The sequence below is a fragment of the Patagioenas fasciata genome, chromosome 31 (genome assembly GCF_037038585.1).
Source record: "Patagioenas fasciata isolate bPatFas1 chromosome 31, bPatFas1.hap1, whole genome shotgun sequence".
Lineage (NCBI taxonomy): Eukaryota > Metazoa > Chordata > Aves > Columbiformes > Columbidae > Patagioenas > Patagioenas fasciata.
The window spans coordinates 3,432,090-3,448,975 of NC_092550.1; the positions used below are offsets into that span (position 1 = coordinate 3,432,090).

At 64.5% G+C, this 16,886-nt stretch overlaps 1 protein-coding gene across 6 annotated transcripts in view; it reads right to left on the reverse strand.

Annotated features, from left to right (window-relative positions):
* KMT2B (lysine methyltransferase 2B) overlaps positions 1–16,886 on the reverse strand; it is a 61,425-nt gene that overhangs the window by 34,265 nt on the left and 10,274 nt on the right. For 5 of the 6 annotated variants that reach the window (XM_071800553.1, XM_071800554.1, XM_071800555.1 and 2 more), the window contains 10 exons: positions 16,323–16,411; positions 14,617–14,706; positions 13,157–13,270; positions 10,201–10,341; positions 7,941–8,036; positions 6,926–7,034; positions 6,094–6,219; positions 5,303–5,397; positions 3,652–3,741; positions 631–714 (listed from right to left, as the gene is read on the reverse strand). In XM_071800553.1, the coding sequence (XP_071656654.1) occupies positions 631–714; positions 3,652–3,741; positions 5,303–5,397; positions 6,094–6,219; positions 6,926–7,034; positions 7,941–8,036; positions 10,201–10,341; positions 13,157–13,270; positions 14,617–14,706; positions 16,323–16,411 (1,034 nt within the window). The remainder of the gene's footprint in view (positions 1–630; positions 715–3,651; positions 3,742–5,302; positions 5,398–6,093; positions 6,220–6,925; positions 7,035–7,940; positions 8,037–10,200; positions 10,342–13,156; positions 13,271–14,616; positions 14,707–16,322; positions 16,412–16,886) is intronic. The other variant, XM_071800551.1, reaches the window with a different exon arrangement.

A 16,886-nucleotide genomic window follows, 5' to 3' on the forward strand; every position in this document is an offset into this window, starting at 1 on the left:
GGGAGGGGCACCCATGGGTGTCACTGACCCCACCCACGGGTGTCCCTGACCCCAATGGGGTCACGACCCCCACCCATGGGGTCATGACCCCCACCCATGGGTGTCCCTGACCCCAAAGTGGTCACAGCCCCCACCTATGGGTGTCACAACCCCCACCCATGGGTGTCACAGCCCCCCACCCATGGGCGTCATTGACCCCAATGGGGTCACGACCCCCACCCACGGGTGCCATTGACCCCAATGGGGGTCACAGCCCCCACCCATGGGTGTCACAACCCCCACCCACGGGTGTCATTGACCCCAATGGGGTCACAGCCCCCACCCATGGGGGTCACAGCCCCCACCCACGGGTGTCATTGACCCCAATGGGGTCACGACCCCCACCCATGGGTGTCCCTGACCCCAGTGGGTGCCCCCCTATTGGGTCCCCCCCACCCATGGGTGTCACAAACGCCCCCATAGGTGCCCACATTGGTCCCCACACCCTATAGGAACCCCCATTAATATCCCTATAGGACCCCCACCCATGGGCCCCCCTTATAAACCCCCACCCATGGGTGCCCATTATTGCACCCCCCACCCATGGGTGCCCCCACCCCCCCGCACCCATGGGTGCTGCCCCTCCCCCACCTGTCTGAAGGTCTCTTCGGCGCCATCGCCCCCCCCGCCCTTCCCCCGCAGCAGCACCCCCAGCACATCCGCGGTGAAGCTCTGCTGAACATGGGGGGCACCCATGGGTGCTGGGGGGCACCCATAGGACCCCCCACCCACCCCAAGACCCCCCAGCACCCATAGGAACCCCCCAACCACCCCAAGACCCCCAGCACCCATAGGAACCCCCCAATCACCCCAAGACCCCCCAGCACCCATAGGAACCCCCCAACCATCCCAAGACCCCCCCAGCACCCATAGGAACCCCCCAATCCCCCCAAGACCCCCCAGCACCCATAGGAACCCCTCACCCACCCCAAGACCCCCCAGCACCCATAGGAACCCCCCAACCATCCCAAGACCCCCCAGCACCCATAGGAACCCCCCAATCCCCCCAAGACCCCCCAGCACCCATAGGAACCCCCAATCACCCCAAGACCCCCCAGCACCCATAGGAACCCCCCAACCATCCCAAGACCCCCCAGCACCCATAGGAACCCCCCAACCACCCCAAGACCGCCCTGCACCCATAGGACCCCCCACCCACTCCAAGACCCCCCAGCACCCATAGGAACCCCCCAACCATCCCAAGACCCCCCAGCACCCATAGGAACCCCCCAATCACCCCAAGACCCCCCAGCACCCATAGGAACCCCCCAACCACCCCAAGACCCCCCAGCACCCATAGGAACCCCCCAACCACCCCAAGACCCCCCAGCACCCATAGGAACCCCCAATCACCCCAAGACCCCCAGCACCCATAGGAACCCCCCAGCACCCCAAGACCCCCCAGCACCCATAGGAACCCCCCACCCACCCCAAGACCCCCCAGCACCCATAGGAACCCCCCAACCACCCCAAGACCCCCCAGCACCCATAGGAACCCCCCAACCACCCCAAGACCCCCCAGCACCCATAGGACCCCCCCAACCACCCCAAGACCCCCCAGCACCCATAGGAACCCCCAATCACCCCAAGACCCCCAGCACCCATAGGAACCCCCCAGCACCCCAAGACCCCCCAGCACCCATAGGAACCCCCCAACCACCCCAAGACCCCCCAGCACCCATAGGAACCCCCCAACCACCCCAAGACCCCCCAGCACCCATAGGAACCCCCCAATCACCCCAAGACCCCCCAGCACCCATAGGAACCCCCCAATCACCCCAAGACCCCCCAGCACCCATAGGAACCCCCCAATCACCCCAAGACCCCCCAGCACCCATAGGAACCCCTCACCCACCCCAAGACCCCCCAGCACCCATAGGAACCCCTCACCCACCCCAAGACCCCCCAGCACCCATAGGAACCCCTCACCCACCCCAAGACCCCCCAGCACCCATAGGAACCCCCCACCCACCCCAAGACCCCCCCTGCACCCATAGGAACCCCCCAACCACCCCAAGACCCCCCAGCACCCATAGGAACCCCTCACCCACCCCAAGACCCCCCAGCACCCATAGGAACCCCCCAATCACCCCAAGACCCCCAGCACCCATAGGACCCCCCACCCACCCCAAGACCCCCCAGCACCCATAGGAACCCCCCAACCACCCCAAGAGCCCCCAGCACCCATAGGAACCCCCCAACCACCCCAAGAGCCCCCAGCACCCATAGGAACCCCCCACCCACCCCAAGACCCCCCAGCACCCATAGGAACCCCCCAATCACCCCAAGACCCCCCAGCACCCATAGGAACCCCCCAACCACCCCAAGACCCCCCAGCACCCATAGGACCCCCCCAACCACCCCAAGACCCCCCAGCACCCATAGGAACCCCCCAATCACCCCAAGACCCCCCAGCACCCATAGGAACCCCCAATCACCCCAAGACCCCCCAGCACCCATAGGAACCCCCCAACCATCCCAAGACCCCCCAGCACCCATAGGAACCCCCCAACCACCCCAAGACCCCCCTGCACCCATAGGACCCCCCAACCACCCCAAGACCCCCCTGCACCCATAGGACCCCCCACCCACTCCAAGACCCCCCAGCACCCATAGGAACCCCCCAACCATCCCAAGACCCCCCAGCACCCATAGGAACCCCCCAATCACCCCAAGACCCCCCAGCACCCATAGGAACCCCCCAACCACCCCAAGACCCCCCAGCACCCATAGGAACCCCCCAATCACCCCAAGACCGCCCAGCACCCATAGGAACCCCCCAACCACCCCAAGACCCCCAGCACCCATAGGTATCCCCACTCCCCATAGGTGCCCCATAGCACCCATAGGTGCCCCATCCCCATTCCCCCCATTCCCCCCTCATTGTGACCCCCTCACCCCCCATAGCACCCATAGGTGCCCCCAGCACCCATAGGTGGTCCCAGCCCCCATAGCACCCATGGGTGCCCCAACCCCATCCCCCCATTGTGACCCCCCCCACACCCCCATAGCACCCATAGGTGCCCCATCCCCCCATTCCCCCCTCATTGTGACCCCCCCCACCCCCATAGGCACCCATAGCACCCATAGGTGCCCCATAGCACCCATAGGTACCCCCCACTCCCCATAGGTGCCCCATAGCACCCATAGGTGCCCCATCCCCATCCCCCCATTCCCCCCTCATTGTGACCCCCCCCACCCCCATAGGCACGCATAGCACCCATAGGCACCCCATAGCACCCATGGGCGCCCCCCAGCACCCATAGGTGCCCCATCCCCATCTCCCCATCCCCTTCCCCATTCCCCCTCATTGTGACCCCCCCCAACCCCATAGCACCCATAGGTGCCCCATCCCCCCCCCTCCCCCCATTCCCCCCTCATTGTGACCCCCCCACCCCCATAGGCACCCATAGGCGCCCCCCAGCACCCATGGGTGCCCCATCCCCATCTCCCCATCCCCTTCCCCATTCCCCCTCATTGTGACCCCCCCCACCCCCATAGGTGCCCCATGCCCCCCCCTTCCCCCCATTCCCCCCTCATTGTGACCCCCCCACCCCCATAGCACCCATAGCACCCATAGGCGCCCCCCCGCACCCATGGGTGCCCCCTCACCAGGGACCCGTAGTGCCCGTTTTCCAGCAGCGCCCCCACGGCCCCCAGGTCACATGGGCCCGGGTGCAGCTTCACCCCCCCGGGGGGGCACTGGGTGCAGGGGGGGAGGGGTCAGCACCCGGACGCCTGGGTCCCCCGGACGCCTGGGTCCCCCCAGGTCCCCTCATACCAATGGATCCCCCCCTATCCCCGGACGCCTGGGTCCTCCCGGATGCCTGGGTCCCCCTGAATGGGTCCCCCTGAATGGGTCCCCCCCACCCATGGGTTCCCCCCCTACCCCCGGACACCTGGGTCCCCCTGAATGGGTTCCCCCCACCCATGGGTTCCCCCCCATCCCCGGACGCCTGGGTCCCCCAGGTCGCCCCACCCATGGGTTCCCCCCCATCCCCGGACGCCTGGGTCCCCCAAGTCCCCCCCACCCATGGGTTCCCCCCCCACCCCCGGACGCCTGGGTCCCCCAGGTCCCCCCCACCCATGGGTTCCCCCCCCATCCCCGGACGCCTGGGTCCCCCAAGTCCCCCCCACCCATGGGTTCCCCCCCTACCCCCGGACGCCTGGGTCCCCCCAGGTCCCCCCCACCCATGGGTTCCCCCCCCACCCCCGGACGCCTGGGTCCCCCCAGGTCCCCCCCACCCATGGGTTCCCCCCCTACCCCCGGACGCCTGGGTCCCCCCAGGTCCCCCCCACCCATGGGTTCCCCCCCCATCCCCGGACGCCTGGGTCCCCCCAGGTCCCCCCCACCCATGGGTTCCCCCCCCACCCCCGGACGCCTGGGTCCCCCAGGTCCCCCCCACCCATGGGTCCCCCCCACCCATGGGTTCCCCCCCTACCCCCGGACGCCTGGGTCCCCCAGGTCCCCCCCACCCATGGGTTCCCCCCCCATCCCCGGACGCCTGGGTCCCCCAAGTCCCCCCCACCCATGGGTTCCCCCCCTACCCCCGGACGCCTGGGTCCCCCCAGGTCCCCCCCACCCATGGGTTCCCCCCCCATCCCCGGACGCCTGGGTCCCCCAGGTCCCCCCCACCCATGGGTTCCCCCCCTACCCCCGGACGCCTGGGTCCCCCCAGGTCCCCCCCACCCATGGGTTCCCCCCCCACCCCCGGACGCCTGGGTCCCCCCAGGTCCCCCCCACCCATGGGTTCCCCCCCTACCCCCGGACGCCTGGGTCCCCCCAGGTCCCCCCCACCCATGGGTTCCCCCCCCATCCCCGGACGCCTGGGTCCCCCCAGGTCCCCCCCACCCATGGGTTCCCCCCCCACCCCCGGACGCCTGGGTCCCCCAGGTCCCCCCCACCCATGGGTCCCCCCCACCCATGGGTTCCCCCCCTACCCCCGGACGCCTGGGTCCCCCAGGTCCCCCCCACCCATGGGTTCCCCCCCCATCCCCGGACGCCTGGGTCCCCCAAGTCCCCCCCACCCATGGGTTCCCCCCATCCCCGGACGCCTGGGTCCCCCAGGTCCCCCCCACCCATGGGTTCCCCCCCTACCCCCGGACGCCTGGGTCCCCCAAGTCCCCCCCACCCATGGGTTCCCCCCCCATCCCCGGACGCCTGGGTCCCCCCAGGTCCCCCCCACCCATGGGTTCCCCCCCATCCCCGGACGCCTGGGTCCCCCGGACGCCTGGGTCCCCCCGGACGCCTGGGTCCCCATACCTGGTGACATCGTCTCAGGGCGTGGCCGTGGGCGGAGCCCAAAAGCGCCCCCAGCACCCCCCGCAGCGCCCCCTGCAGCTCCCCCGGCGGCTCCTCTGGGTGGGGGGGGACACAGGTCAGCACCCATGGGTGCCCCACACCCCCCCTCCCGGGTCACTTCCCCCCTCCCGGACGCCTGGGTCCCCTCACTCAAGGGTGCCCCCCCCACCCCCGGACGCCTGGGTCCCTTGGACACCTCGGTCACCCCAAATCCATCAGAGAACCCCCAGCACCCACTGACCCCCAGAGACCCCCCCGAACGCCTGGGTCCCCATCACGGGTCCCCCCTTTCCCCCATTGGTGCTCCCGGACGCCTGGGTCCCCCCCTACAGGTCCCCCCTTTCCCCCATGGGTGCTCCCGGACGCCTGGGTGCTCCCGGACGCCTGGGTCCCCCGGACGCCTGGGTCCCCCCCTACAGGTCCCCCCTTTCCCCCATGGGTGCTCCCGGACGCCTGGGTCCCCCGGACGCCTGGGTCCTCCCTAAGGGTCCCCCTTGCCCCCATGGGTGCTCCCGGACGCCTGGGTCCCCCGGACGCCTGGGTCCCCCCTAAGGGTCCCCCTTGCCCCCATGGGTGCTCCCGGACGCCTGGGTCCCCCGGACGCCTGGGTCCCCCCTAAGGGTCCCCCCTTTCCCCCATGGGTGCTCCTGGACGCCTGGGTCCCCCGGACGCCTGGGTCCCCCCTAAGGGTCCCCCCTTTCCCCCATGGGTGCTCCCGGACGCCTGGGTCCCCCGGACGCCTGGGTCCTCACCTTGGGGTCTCAGGCAGCGCTGGCAGCGGGGGCAGCGGGGGAGGGGCGGCTCGTCCTGCCCCTCCCCCTCCCCTGGCTCCTCCCCCTCTTCAGGGCCCCCCCGGGAGCATTCGGGGCAGCAGCGACCTGGGGGGGGGGGAGGGAAGGGGGGGGTCAGCACCCCAAAAATGGCCCCGGGACCCCCCAAATCCCACTGACCCCCACCCAGCACCCATAGACACCCAGAGACCCCCCCGGACGCCTGGGTCCCCCTACAAGTCCTCCCTTTCCCCCATGGGTGCTCCCGGACGCCTGGGTCCCTCGGACGCCTGGGTCCCCCCAAATCCATCAGAGACCCCCCCAGCACCCATTGACCCCCCTGGGACCCCCAATGACCCCCCAGCACCCATTGACCGCCAGAGACCCCCCCTGGACGCCTGGGTCCCCTCACCCAAGGGTGCCCCCCCCACCCCCGGACGCCTGGGTCCCCCAAATCCATCAGAGACCCCCTCCAGCACCCATTGACCCCCCTGGGACCCCCAATGACCTCCCAGCACCCATTGACCCCCAGAGACCCCCCCCGGACGCCTGGGTCCCCCCTTCCCCCCATGGGTGCTCCCGGACGCCTGGGTCCACCCACCCAAGGGTGCTCCCCCCACCCCCGGATGCCTGGGTCCCCCAAATCCATCAGAGACCCCCCCAGCACCCATTGACCCCCCTGGGACCCCCAATGACCTCCCAGCACCCATTGACCCCCAGAGACCCCCCCTGGACGCCTGGGTCCCCTCACCCAAGGGTGCCCCCCCCACCCCCGGACGCCTGGGTCCCCCCAGCACCCATTGACCCCCCTCACGTGTGTGGGTGCAGGGGGGGCACAGCCCCCCCCGGGGGTCCCACGGCGCCTCCGTGTCCCCAACAGGGGTCGCCCCACATCCGCGGCAGCGCCAACAACCCCAGCACAACTGGGGGGGGGGACACCCCAAAAATGGGGTCACCCCCACCCATGGGTGGCCCCCCCATCCCACCCCCCCAATGGGTGCCTATTATTGACCCCCCATTATCGACCCCACCCATGGGTGCCCATTATTGACCCCCCCACCCATGGGTGCCCATTATTGACCCCCACCCATGGATGCCCATTATTGACCCCCATTATTGACCCCCCATCATTGACCCCCACCCATGGGTGCCCATTACTGAACCCCCTTATTGACCCCCCCTTATTGACCCCCACCCATGGGTGCCCATTATTGAACCCCCTTATTGACCCCCACCCATGGGTGCCCATTATTGACCCCCATTATTGACCCCCCATCATTGACCCCCACCCATGGGTGCCCATTATTGAACCCCCTTATTGACCCCCCCCTTATTGACCCCCACCCATGGGTGCCCATCATTGACCCCCCACCCAAGGGTGCCCATTATTGAACCCCCCCTTATTGACCCCCACCCATGGGTGCCCATTATTCACCCCCCATCATTGACCCCCACCCATGGGTGCCCATTATTGCCCCCCCCTTATTGACCCCCACCCATGGGTGCCCATTATTGACCCCCATTATTCACCCCCCATTATTCACCCCCACCCATGGGTGCCCATTGACCCCCATTATTCACCCCCCATTATTGACCCCCACCCATGGGTGCCCATTATTGAACCCCCTTATTGACCCCCCCTTATTGACCCCCACCCATGGGTGCCCATTATTGCACCCCCTTATTGATCCCCCCTTATTGACCCCCACCCATGGGTACCCATTATTGACCCCCACCCAAGGGTGCCCATTACTGAACCCCCATTATTGCCCCCCCATTACTGACCCCACCCATGGGTCCCCCCACCCATGGGTGCCCCCAGTGCTCACCCATTGCGTGGGGGAGGGGCTGTGCTGGGGGGGGGCCCCGGGGCCCAGGCACCCCGGGTGGAAACAGCGGCGGCACCGGCTGCACTCCAGGAGGCGCTGTCAACGTCACCAACGTCACCAATGGCACCCAATGGCACCCAGTGGCACCCAGTGGCACCCAGTGGCACCTCCCGGGTCACCCCACGTCCCCCCAGGTCACCCATGGCCCCCAGTGTCACCCAGGGCACTCCAGGAGGCGCTGTCAATGTCACCAATGGCACCCAATGGCACCTCCCGGGTGTCCCCTCAATGTCCCCATTGTCCCCAATGTCCCCATGTGCCCATTGTCCCCACTGCCCCCATTGTCCCCCATCCCCTCAACATCCCCATTGCCCCCATTATCCCCATTATCCCCATTGCCCCCCATTACCCCCATTACCCCCCATTGCCCCCCATTATCCCCCATTGCCCATGTCCCCCCATCCCCCCAATGTCCCCATTGCCCCCCATTATCCCCATTACCCCCCATGTCCCCATTATCCCCATTGCCCCCCATGTCCCCCTATCCCCTCAATGTCCCCATTACCCCCCATTATCCCCATTGTCCCCCATCCCCCCAATGTCCCCATTGTCCCCACTGCCCCCCATTATCCCCATTACCCCCATTACCCCCCACACCCCCATTATCCCCATTGCCCCCCATTGCCCCCCATGTCCCCATTACCCCCATTGCCCCCATTATCCCCACTGACCCCCATCATCCCCATTGCCCCCCATGTTCCCCCATCCCCCCAATGTCCCCATTGTCCCCACTGCCCCCCATTATCCCCATTGCCCCCCATGTCCCCATTACCCCCCATTGCCCCCATTATCCCCATTGCCCCCCAATGTCCCCCCCATCCCCATTGCCCCCATTATCCCCCCATCCCCCCAATGTCCCCATTGTCCCCATTGCCCCCCATTGTCCCCCATTGTCCCCCATTACCCCCCATGTCCCCATCATCCCCATTGCCCCCCATTGCCCCCCATTACCACCATTGCCCCCATCATCCCCATTGCCCCCATCATCCCCATTGCCCCCCATGTCCCCATTGCCCCCATTACCCCCATTGCCCCCCATTGCCCCCAATTATCCCCATTACCCCCCATTGTCCCCATTACCCCCCATTGCCCCCATTGCCCCCCATGTCCCCATCCCCATTGCCCCCATTATCCCCCCATCCCCCCAATGTCCCCATTGTCCCCATTGCCCCCCATTGTCCCCCATTACCCCCCATGTCCCCATCATCCCCATTGCCCCCTATTGCCCCCCATCATCCCCATTGCCCCCCATTACCCCCATTGCCCCCATTACCCCCATTGCCCCCAATTATCCCCATTACACCCCATTGTCCCCATTACCCCCCATTGCCCCCATTGACCCCCATGTCCCCATTGCCCCCATTGCCCCCCAATGTCCCCCCATCCCCATTGCCCCCATTATCCCCCCATCCCCCCAATGTCCCCATTGTCCCCATTGCCCCCCATTGCCCCCATTGCCCCCCACTGCCCCCCATTATCCCCATTGCCCCCCATCATCCCCATTGCCCCCCATTATCCCCATTGCCCCCCATGTCCCCATTGCCCCCATCATCCCCATTGCCCCCCATGTCCCCATTGCCCCCATTACCCCCCATTGCCCCCAATTATCCCCATTACCCCCCATTGCCCCCATTGCCCCCCAATGTCCCCCCCATCCCCATTGCCCCCATTATCCCCCCATCCCCCCAATGTCCCCATTGCCCCCCATTGTCCCCCATTACCCCCCATGTCCCCATCATCCCCATTGCCCCCTATTGCCCCCCATTACCACCATTGCCCCCCATCATCCCCATTGCCCCCCAATGTCCCCATTGCCCCCCATCATCCCCATTGCCCCCCATTGCCCCCCATTATCCCCATTGCCCCCCATTGTCCCCATTGCCCCCCATGTCCCCATTGCCCCCATTGCCCCCCATTACCCCCATTGCCCCCCATTATCCCCATTGCCCCCCATGTCCCCATTACCCCCAATGTCCCCATTGCCCCCCATCATCCCCATTGTCCCCCATGTCCCCATTACCCCCATTGCCCCCCACCCCCCCATTATCCCCATTGCCCCCCATGTTCCCCCATCCCCCCAATGTCCCCATTGCCCCCATTACCCCCATTGCCCTCCATTGCCCCCATTGCCCCCCACCACCCCCACCCTCCCCACATCCCCCACCACCCCCACCCCCCCCCCCATCCCCCACGTCCCCACCTTCCCTCCGCGTCCCCTCCTCCCGCATCCATGGCAGCTCCGGCACCTCCGGCAGCTCCACCTCGTCTGCCCCGGGGCCGGCGCCTCGGGGCCCAAGCAGAACCGATGGAAGGGTTGGCAGCACACCTGGCACAGCACCAGCTGCCAACAGCGCCCGCCGTCACCTATGGGCACCTATGGACCACCTATGGAGCCCGTACGGTACCCACGGGGACGGGAAACGGGGCCCCGGGGGGGCCCTGAGGGGGTTCGGGCGCCATCTTGGCCGAGAGGCCCTTCCCGCCCTTTGGCTCTGAGGTGGTTCTGGGTCATTTAAATCACCCATAAACCCCTATAAACCAGCTATAAATCATCTACAGACACCTATATACCCTATAGATGATCTATGGGTGCTCACAGATGCCCATAGATAATGAAATTGGGCCCTTGGTGCCGTCATTTTGCTCCCTGAGGGGATTCGGGCGCCATCTTGGCTGAGGGGCCCTTCCCGCCCTTTGGCTCTGAGGTGGTTCTGGGTCATTTAAATCACCCACAAACACCTATAAACCACCTATAAATCATCTACAGACACCTATACATCCTATAGATGATCTATGGGTGCTCGCAGATGCCCACAGGTAATGAAATTGGGCCCTTGGTGGCGTCATTTTGCTCCCTGAGGGGATTCGGGCGCCATCTTGACTGAGGGGCCCTTCCCGCCCTTTGGCTCTGAGGTGGTTCCGGGTCATTTACTCACCCACAAACACCTATAAACCACCTATAAATCATCTGCAGACACCTATATACTCTATAGATGATCTATGGGTCTGTATAAGCACCCACAGGGGGGGAAAATGGGCCCTTGGTGCCGTCATTTTGCTCCCTGAGGTGATTCAGGCGCCATCTTGGCTGAGCTGCCTTTCCCGCCCTTTGGCTCTGAGGTGGTTCTGGGTCATTTAAATCACCCACAAACACCTATAAACCACCTATAAATCATCTACAGACACCTATATACCCTATAGATGATCTATGAGGTCACAAAGACGCTCAGAAGGGTGGAAAATGGGCCCTTGGTGCCGTCATTTTGCTCCCTGAGGGGATTCAGGCGCCATCTTGGCTGAGGGGCCCTTCCCGCCCTTTGGCTCTGAGGTGGTTCTGGGTCATTTAAATCACCCATAAACATCTATAAACCACCTATAAATCATCTACAGACACCTACACATCCTATAGATGATCTATGGGTCTGTATAAGCACCCACAGGGGGGGAAATTGGGCCCTTGGTGCCGTCATTTTGTGCCCTGAGGGGATTCGGGCGCCATCTTGGCTGAGGGGCCCTTCCCGCCCTTTGGCTCTGAGGTGGTTCTGGGTCATTTAAATCACCCACAAACACCTATAAATCACCTATAAGTCACCTATAGGTATCTATAAATGCTATAGGTGATGTATGGGTGCTCACAGATGCCCACAGGTAATGAAATTGGGCCCTTGGTGCTGTCATTTTGCTCCCTGAGGGGATTCGGGCGCCATCTTGGCTGACGGGCCCTTCCCGCCCTTTTGCCCTGAGGTGGTTCTGGGTCATTTAAATCACCCACAAACACCTATAAACCACCTATAAATCATCTACAGACACCTACACATCCTATAGATGATCTATGGGTCTGTATAAGCACCCACAGGGGGGGAAAATGGGCCCTTGGTGCCGTCATTTTGCTCCCTGAGGTGATTCAGGCGCCATCTTGGCTGAGCTGCCTTTCCCGCCCTTTGGCTCTGAGGTGGTTCTGGGTCATTTAAATCACCCATAAACACCTATAAACCACCTATAAACCACCTATAAGTCACCTTTAGGTATCTACATATGCTATAGGTGATCTGTGGGGTCACAAAGACGCTCAGAAGGGTGGAAAATGGGCCCTTGGTGCCGTCATTTTGCTCCCTGAGGGGATTCGGGCGCCATCTTGGCTGAGGGGCCCTTCCCGCCCTTTGGCTCTGAGGTGGTTCTGGGTCATTTAAATTACCTATAGATCACCTATAGATCACCTACAGATGCTATGGATCATCTATGGGCTCCTCCAGACAGATACAGACATACACTGACCCCAATGGATTCATATAGAGCGCCCCCCAGGTAGAAATGGACCCAGGAGTTCAGGGAGGGACCCAGGAGTTCGGGGGGGGACCCAGGAGTTCGGGGGGGGACCCAGGAGTTCGGGGAGGGACCCAGGCGTTCGGGGAGGGACCCAGGAGTGCCCCAAGGGACCCAGGAGTTCGGGGAGGGACCCAGGAGTTTGGGAGGGACCCAGGAGTTCGGGGAGGGACCCAGGAGTTTGGGGAGGGACCCAGGAGTTCGGGGGGGACCCAGGAGTTCCCCAAAGAACCCAGGAGTCCGGGAGGGACCCAGGAGTTCTGGAGGGACCCAGGAGTTCCCCAAAGAACCCAGGAGTTCGGGAGGGACCCAGGAGTTCGGGGAGGGACCCAGGAGTTTGGGAGGGACCCAGGAGTTCGGGGAGGGACCCAGGAGTTTGGGGAGGGACCCAGGAGTTCGGGGGGGACCCAGGAGTTCCCCAAAGAACCCAGGAGTCCGGGAGGGACCCAGGAGTTCTGGAGGGACCCAGGAGTTCCCCAAAGAACCCAGGCGTTCGGGAGGGACCCAGGAGTTCGGGGAGGGACCCAGGAGTTCCCCAAAGACCCCAGGAGTTCGGGAGGGACCCAGGAGTTCGGGAGGGACCCAGGAGTTCGGGAGGGACCCAGGAGTTCCCCAAAGAACCCAGGAGTCCGGGAGGGACCCAGGAGTTCGGGGGGGACCCAGGAGTTCCCCAAAGAACCCAGGAGTTCGGGAGGGGACCCAGGCGTTCGGGGAGGGACCCAGGAGTTCGGGAGGGACCCAGGAGTCCGGGAGGGACCCAGGAGTTCCCCAAAGAACCCAGGAGTCCGGGGGGGACCCAGGCGTCCGGGGGGGACCCAGGCGTGCGGGCTCACCTGGTGCTGCCCCCTGCTGGCGCACAGCAGGCAGAGCACGGGGCCGCTGGGGGGCACGGAGCCCACGACGCTCAGGCCCCCCATGAGCCACACGTTGTCCAGCGCCGGGTCCTCCTGGGGGACACGCAGCCTGCACCCCCTATAGACCCCTATGGACCCCTAGGGACCCCTATGGACCCCCCACGGACACCCCCATACACCCCTATAGACCCCTATGGACCCCTAGGGACCCCCCACGGACACCCCCATACACCCCTATAGACCCCTATGGACACCCCCATACACCCCTATGGACCCCTATCGATCCCTATGGACCCCTATGGACACCCCCATACACCCCTATGGACCCCTATCGATCCCTATGGACACCTATGGACACCCCCATACACCCCTATGGACCCCTAGAGACCCCTATGGACACCCCCATACACCCCTATGGACACCCCCATACACCCCTATGGACCCCTAGTGACCCCTATGGACACCCCCATACACCCCTATGGACCCCTAGAGACCCCTATGGACACCTATGGACACCCCCACACACCCCTATGGACCCCTAGGGACCCCTATGGACACCCCCATACAACCCTATGGACACCCCCATACACTCCTATGGACACCTATGGACCCCTATCGATCCCTATGGACACCTATGGACACCCCCATACACCCCTATGGACACCCCCATACACCCCTATGGACCCACATCGATCCCTATGGACCCCTATGGACACCCCCACACACCCCTATGGACCCCTAGAGACCCCCATGGACACCCCCATACACCCCTATGGACCCCTATGGACACCCCCACACACCCCTATGGACCCCTATGGACACCCCCATACACCCCTATGGACCCACATCGATCCCTATGGACCCCTATGGACACCCCCATACACCCCTATGGACCCCTAGAGACCCCTATGGACACCCCCACACACCCCTATGGACCCCTATAGACACTCCCATACACCCCTATGGACCCCTATGGACACCCCCATACACCCCTATGGACCCACATCAATCCCTATGGACCCCTATGGACACCCCCACACACCCCTACGGACCCCTATGGACACCCCCACACACCCCTATGGACCCCTATCAATCCCTATGGACACCCCCATACAACCCTATGGACACCCCCATACACCCCTGGGGTATTTTGGGGAGGTTTTGGGTATTTTGGGGGTGTTTTGGGTGTATTTTGAGTCTATTTTGGGGGTATTATGGGGTGTTCTGGGGTGCATCATGGGGGTAGTTTTGGGGTGTTTTGGGTGTATTTTGGGTGTATTGGGGGTGGTTTTGGGGTGTTTTGGGTGTATTTGGGGTGATTTGGGGTGTATTTGGGGTGGTTTTGGGGTATTTTGGGGTGTTTTGGGGGTATTTTGGGGTGTTTTTGGGGTGTTTTTGGGTGATTTTGGGGTGTTTTTGGGGTGTTTTTGGGGTCCCACCTTGAAGTCCACCCGCAGGCGGGTGTGGCCATCGCCGGGGCGGCCCCTCCCCCCCCAGCCGCTCTGGGGGGACCCGGGGGGGGCCCAATCCTGGGGGGGGGAGGGGCCAAAGTCACATGGGGTACGGGGGGGGGGGGAAGGGGGGACTGTGCCCCACATCCCCCATTGGCCCCATTGGCCCCCTATGTCCCCCCATTATCCCGATTGCCCCCCATTGTCCCCCCTTATCCCCCATTGCCCCCATTCCCCCCCATATCCCCCCATTATCCCCATATCCCCCCATATCCCCCCATTGCCCCCCTATCCCCCATTGTCCCCATTGCCCCCCTATCCCCCATTGCCCCCCATATCCCCCCATTGCCCCCCATTATCCCCATATCCCCCATTGTCCCCATTGTCCCCCCATTGCCCCCACATCCCATTATCCCCATTGCCCCCACATCCCCCCATAGTCCCCCTTTGCCCCCCATATCCCCCCATTATCCCCATTGCCCCCCATTGTCCCCATTGCCCCCCATTGTCCCCCCATATTCCCTCATTGCCCCCCATATCCCCCCATTGCCCCCACATCCCCCCATTGCCCCCCATTATCCCCCCATTGCCCCCCATTATTCCCATTGCCCCCCCATATCCCCCCATTGCCCCCCATAATTCCCATTGCCCCCCATTATTCCCATTGCCCCCCATATCCCCCCATTGCCCCCCATTATCCCCATTGCCCCCCATTATCCCCCATTGCCCCCACATCCCATTGTCCCCATATCCCCCATTGCCCCCACATCCCCCCACTGTCCCCCCATATGCCCCCATTGCCCCCCATTGTCCCCCCATTGTCCCCCATATCCCCTCATTATCCCCATTGCCCCCCCATTGTCCTCATTGCCCCCCATATCCCATTGCCCCCCATTGCCCCCCATTGTCCCCATGTCTCCCATTGCCCCCCCATATCCCCCCATTCCCCCCATGTACCCCCCATTGTCCCCCACATCCCCCCATTGCCCCCCATTGCCCCCATATCCCCCCATTATCCCCATTGCCCCCCATATCCCCCCATTGTCCCCATTGTCCCCATTGTCCCCACATCCCCCCATTCTCCCCACATCCCCCCATTGCCCCCACATCCCCCCATTGCCCCCACATCCCCCCATTGCCCCCACATCCCCCATTGCCCCCATTGCTCCCCCATTGCCTCCATTGCTCCCCCATTGCCCCCCATTGCCCCCCACATCCCCCCATTATCCCCATTGCCCCCCATTGTCTCCATTGCCCCCATATCCCCCCATTATCCCCATTGCCCCCACATCCCCCATTGCCCCCATATCCCCCCATTATCCCCATTGCCCCCCATATCCCCCCCATTGCCCCCACATCCCCCATTCTCCCCACATCCCCCATTGCCCCCATATCCCCCCATTATCCCCATTGTCCCCCATTGCCCCCATTATCCCCCACTGCCCCCACATCCCCCCATTGCCCCCATATCCCCCCCATTATCCCCACATCCCCCCATTGTCCCCCCATATCCCCCATTGCCTCCATATCCCCCCATTGCCCCCATTGCCCCCACATCCCCCATTATCCCCACATCCCCCCATTGCCCCCATATCCCCCATTGCCCCCATTATCCCCATATCCCCCCACTGTCCCCACATCCCCCCATTGCCCCCATTGTCCCCACTGTCCCCATGTCCCCCCACTGTCCCCACCCCCATCCTCCTCCTGGCCCGCAGCTGCAGCAGGGGTTGGAGCGGCCGCCGGGGCCGGGGCGGCTCCTCGGGATCCTCCAGGGGGCGCTCTGGGGACATTGGGGACAATGGGGGGTCATTGGGGACAATGGGGGTCATTGGGGACAATGGGGGGTCATTGGGGACAATGGGCAGAGACGCAATGTCCCCCCAATATCACACATCCCCCCCCCCTCCCCATTGTCACACGTGTCCCCCTCATTTCCCCCATTGTCCCCAAGCGGTCCCCAGGGTCCTAAAGCCCCCCCAGTGATCCCCAGGGTCCCAAAGTCCCCCCAGTGATCCCCAGTGACCTCCAGGGTCCTAAAGCCCCCCCAATGACACCAAGTGATCCCCAGGGTCCTAAAGCCCCCCCAGTGACCCCCAGGGTCCTAAAGTCCCCCCAATGACCCCCAGTGATCCCCAGGGTCCTAAAGTCCCCCCAATGACCCCCCAGTGATCCCCAGGGTCCTAAATTCCCCCCAATAACCCCAAGTGATCCCCAGGGTCCTAAAGCCCCTCCAATGACGCCCAGGGTTCCAAAGC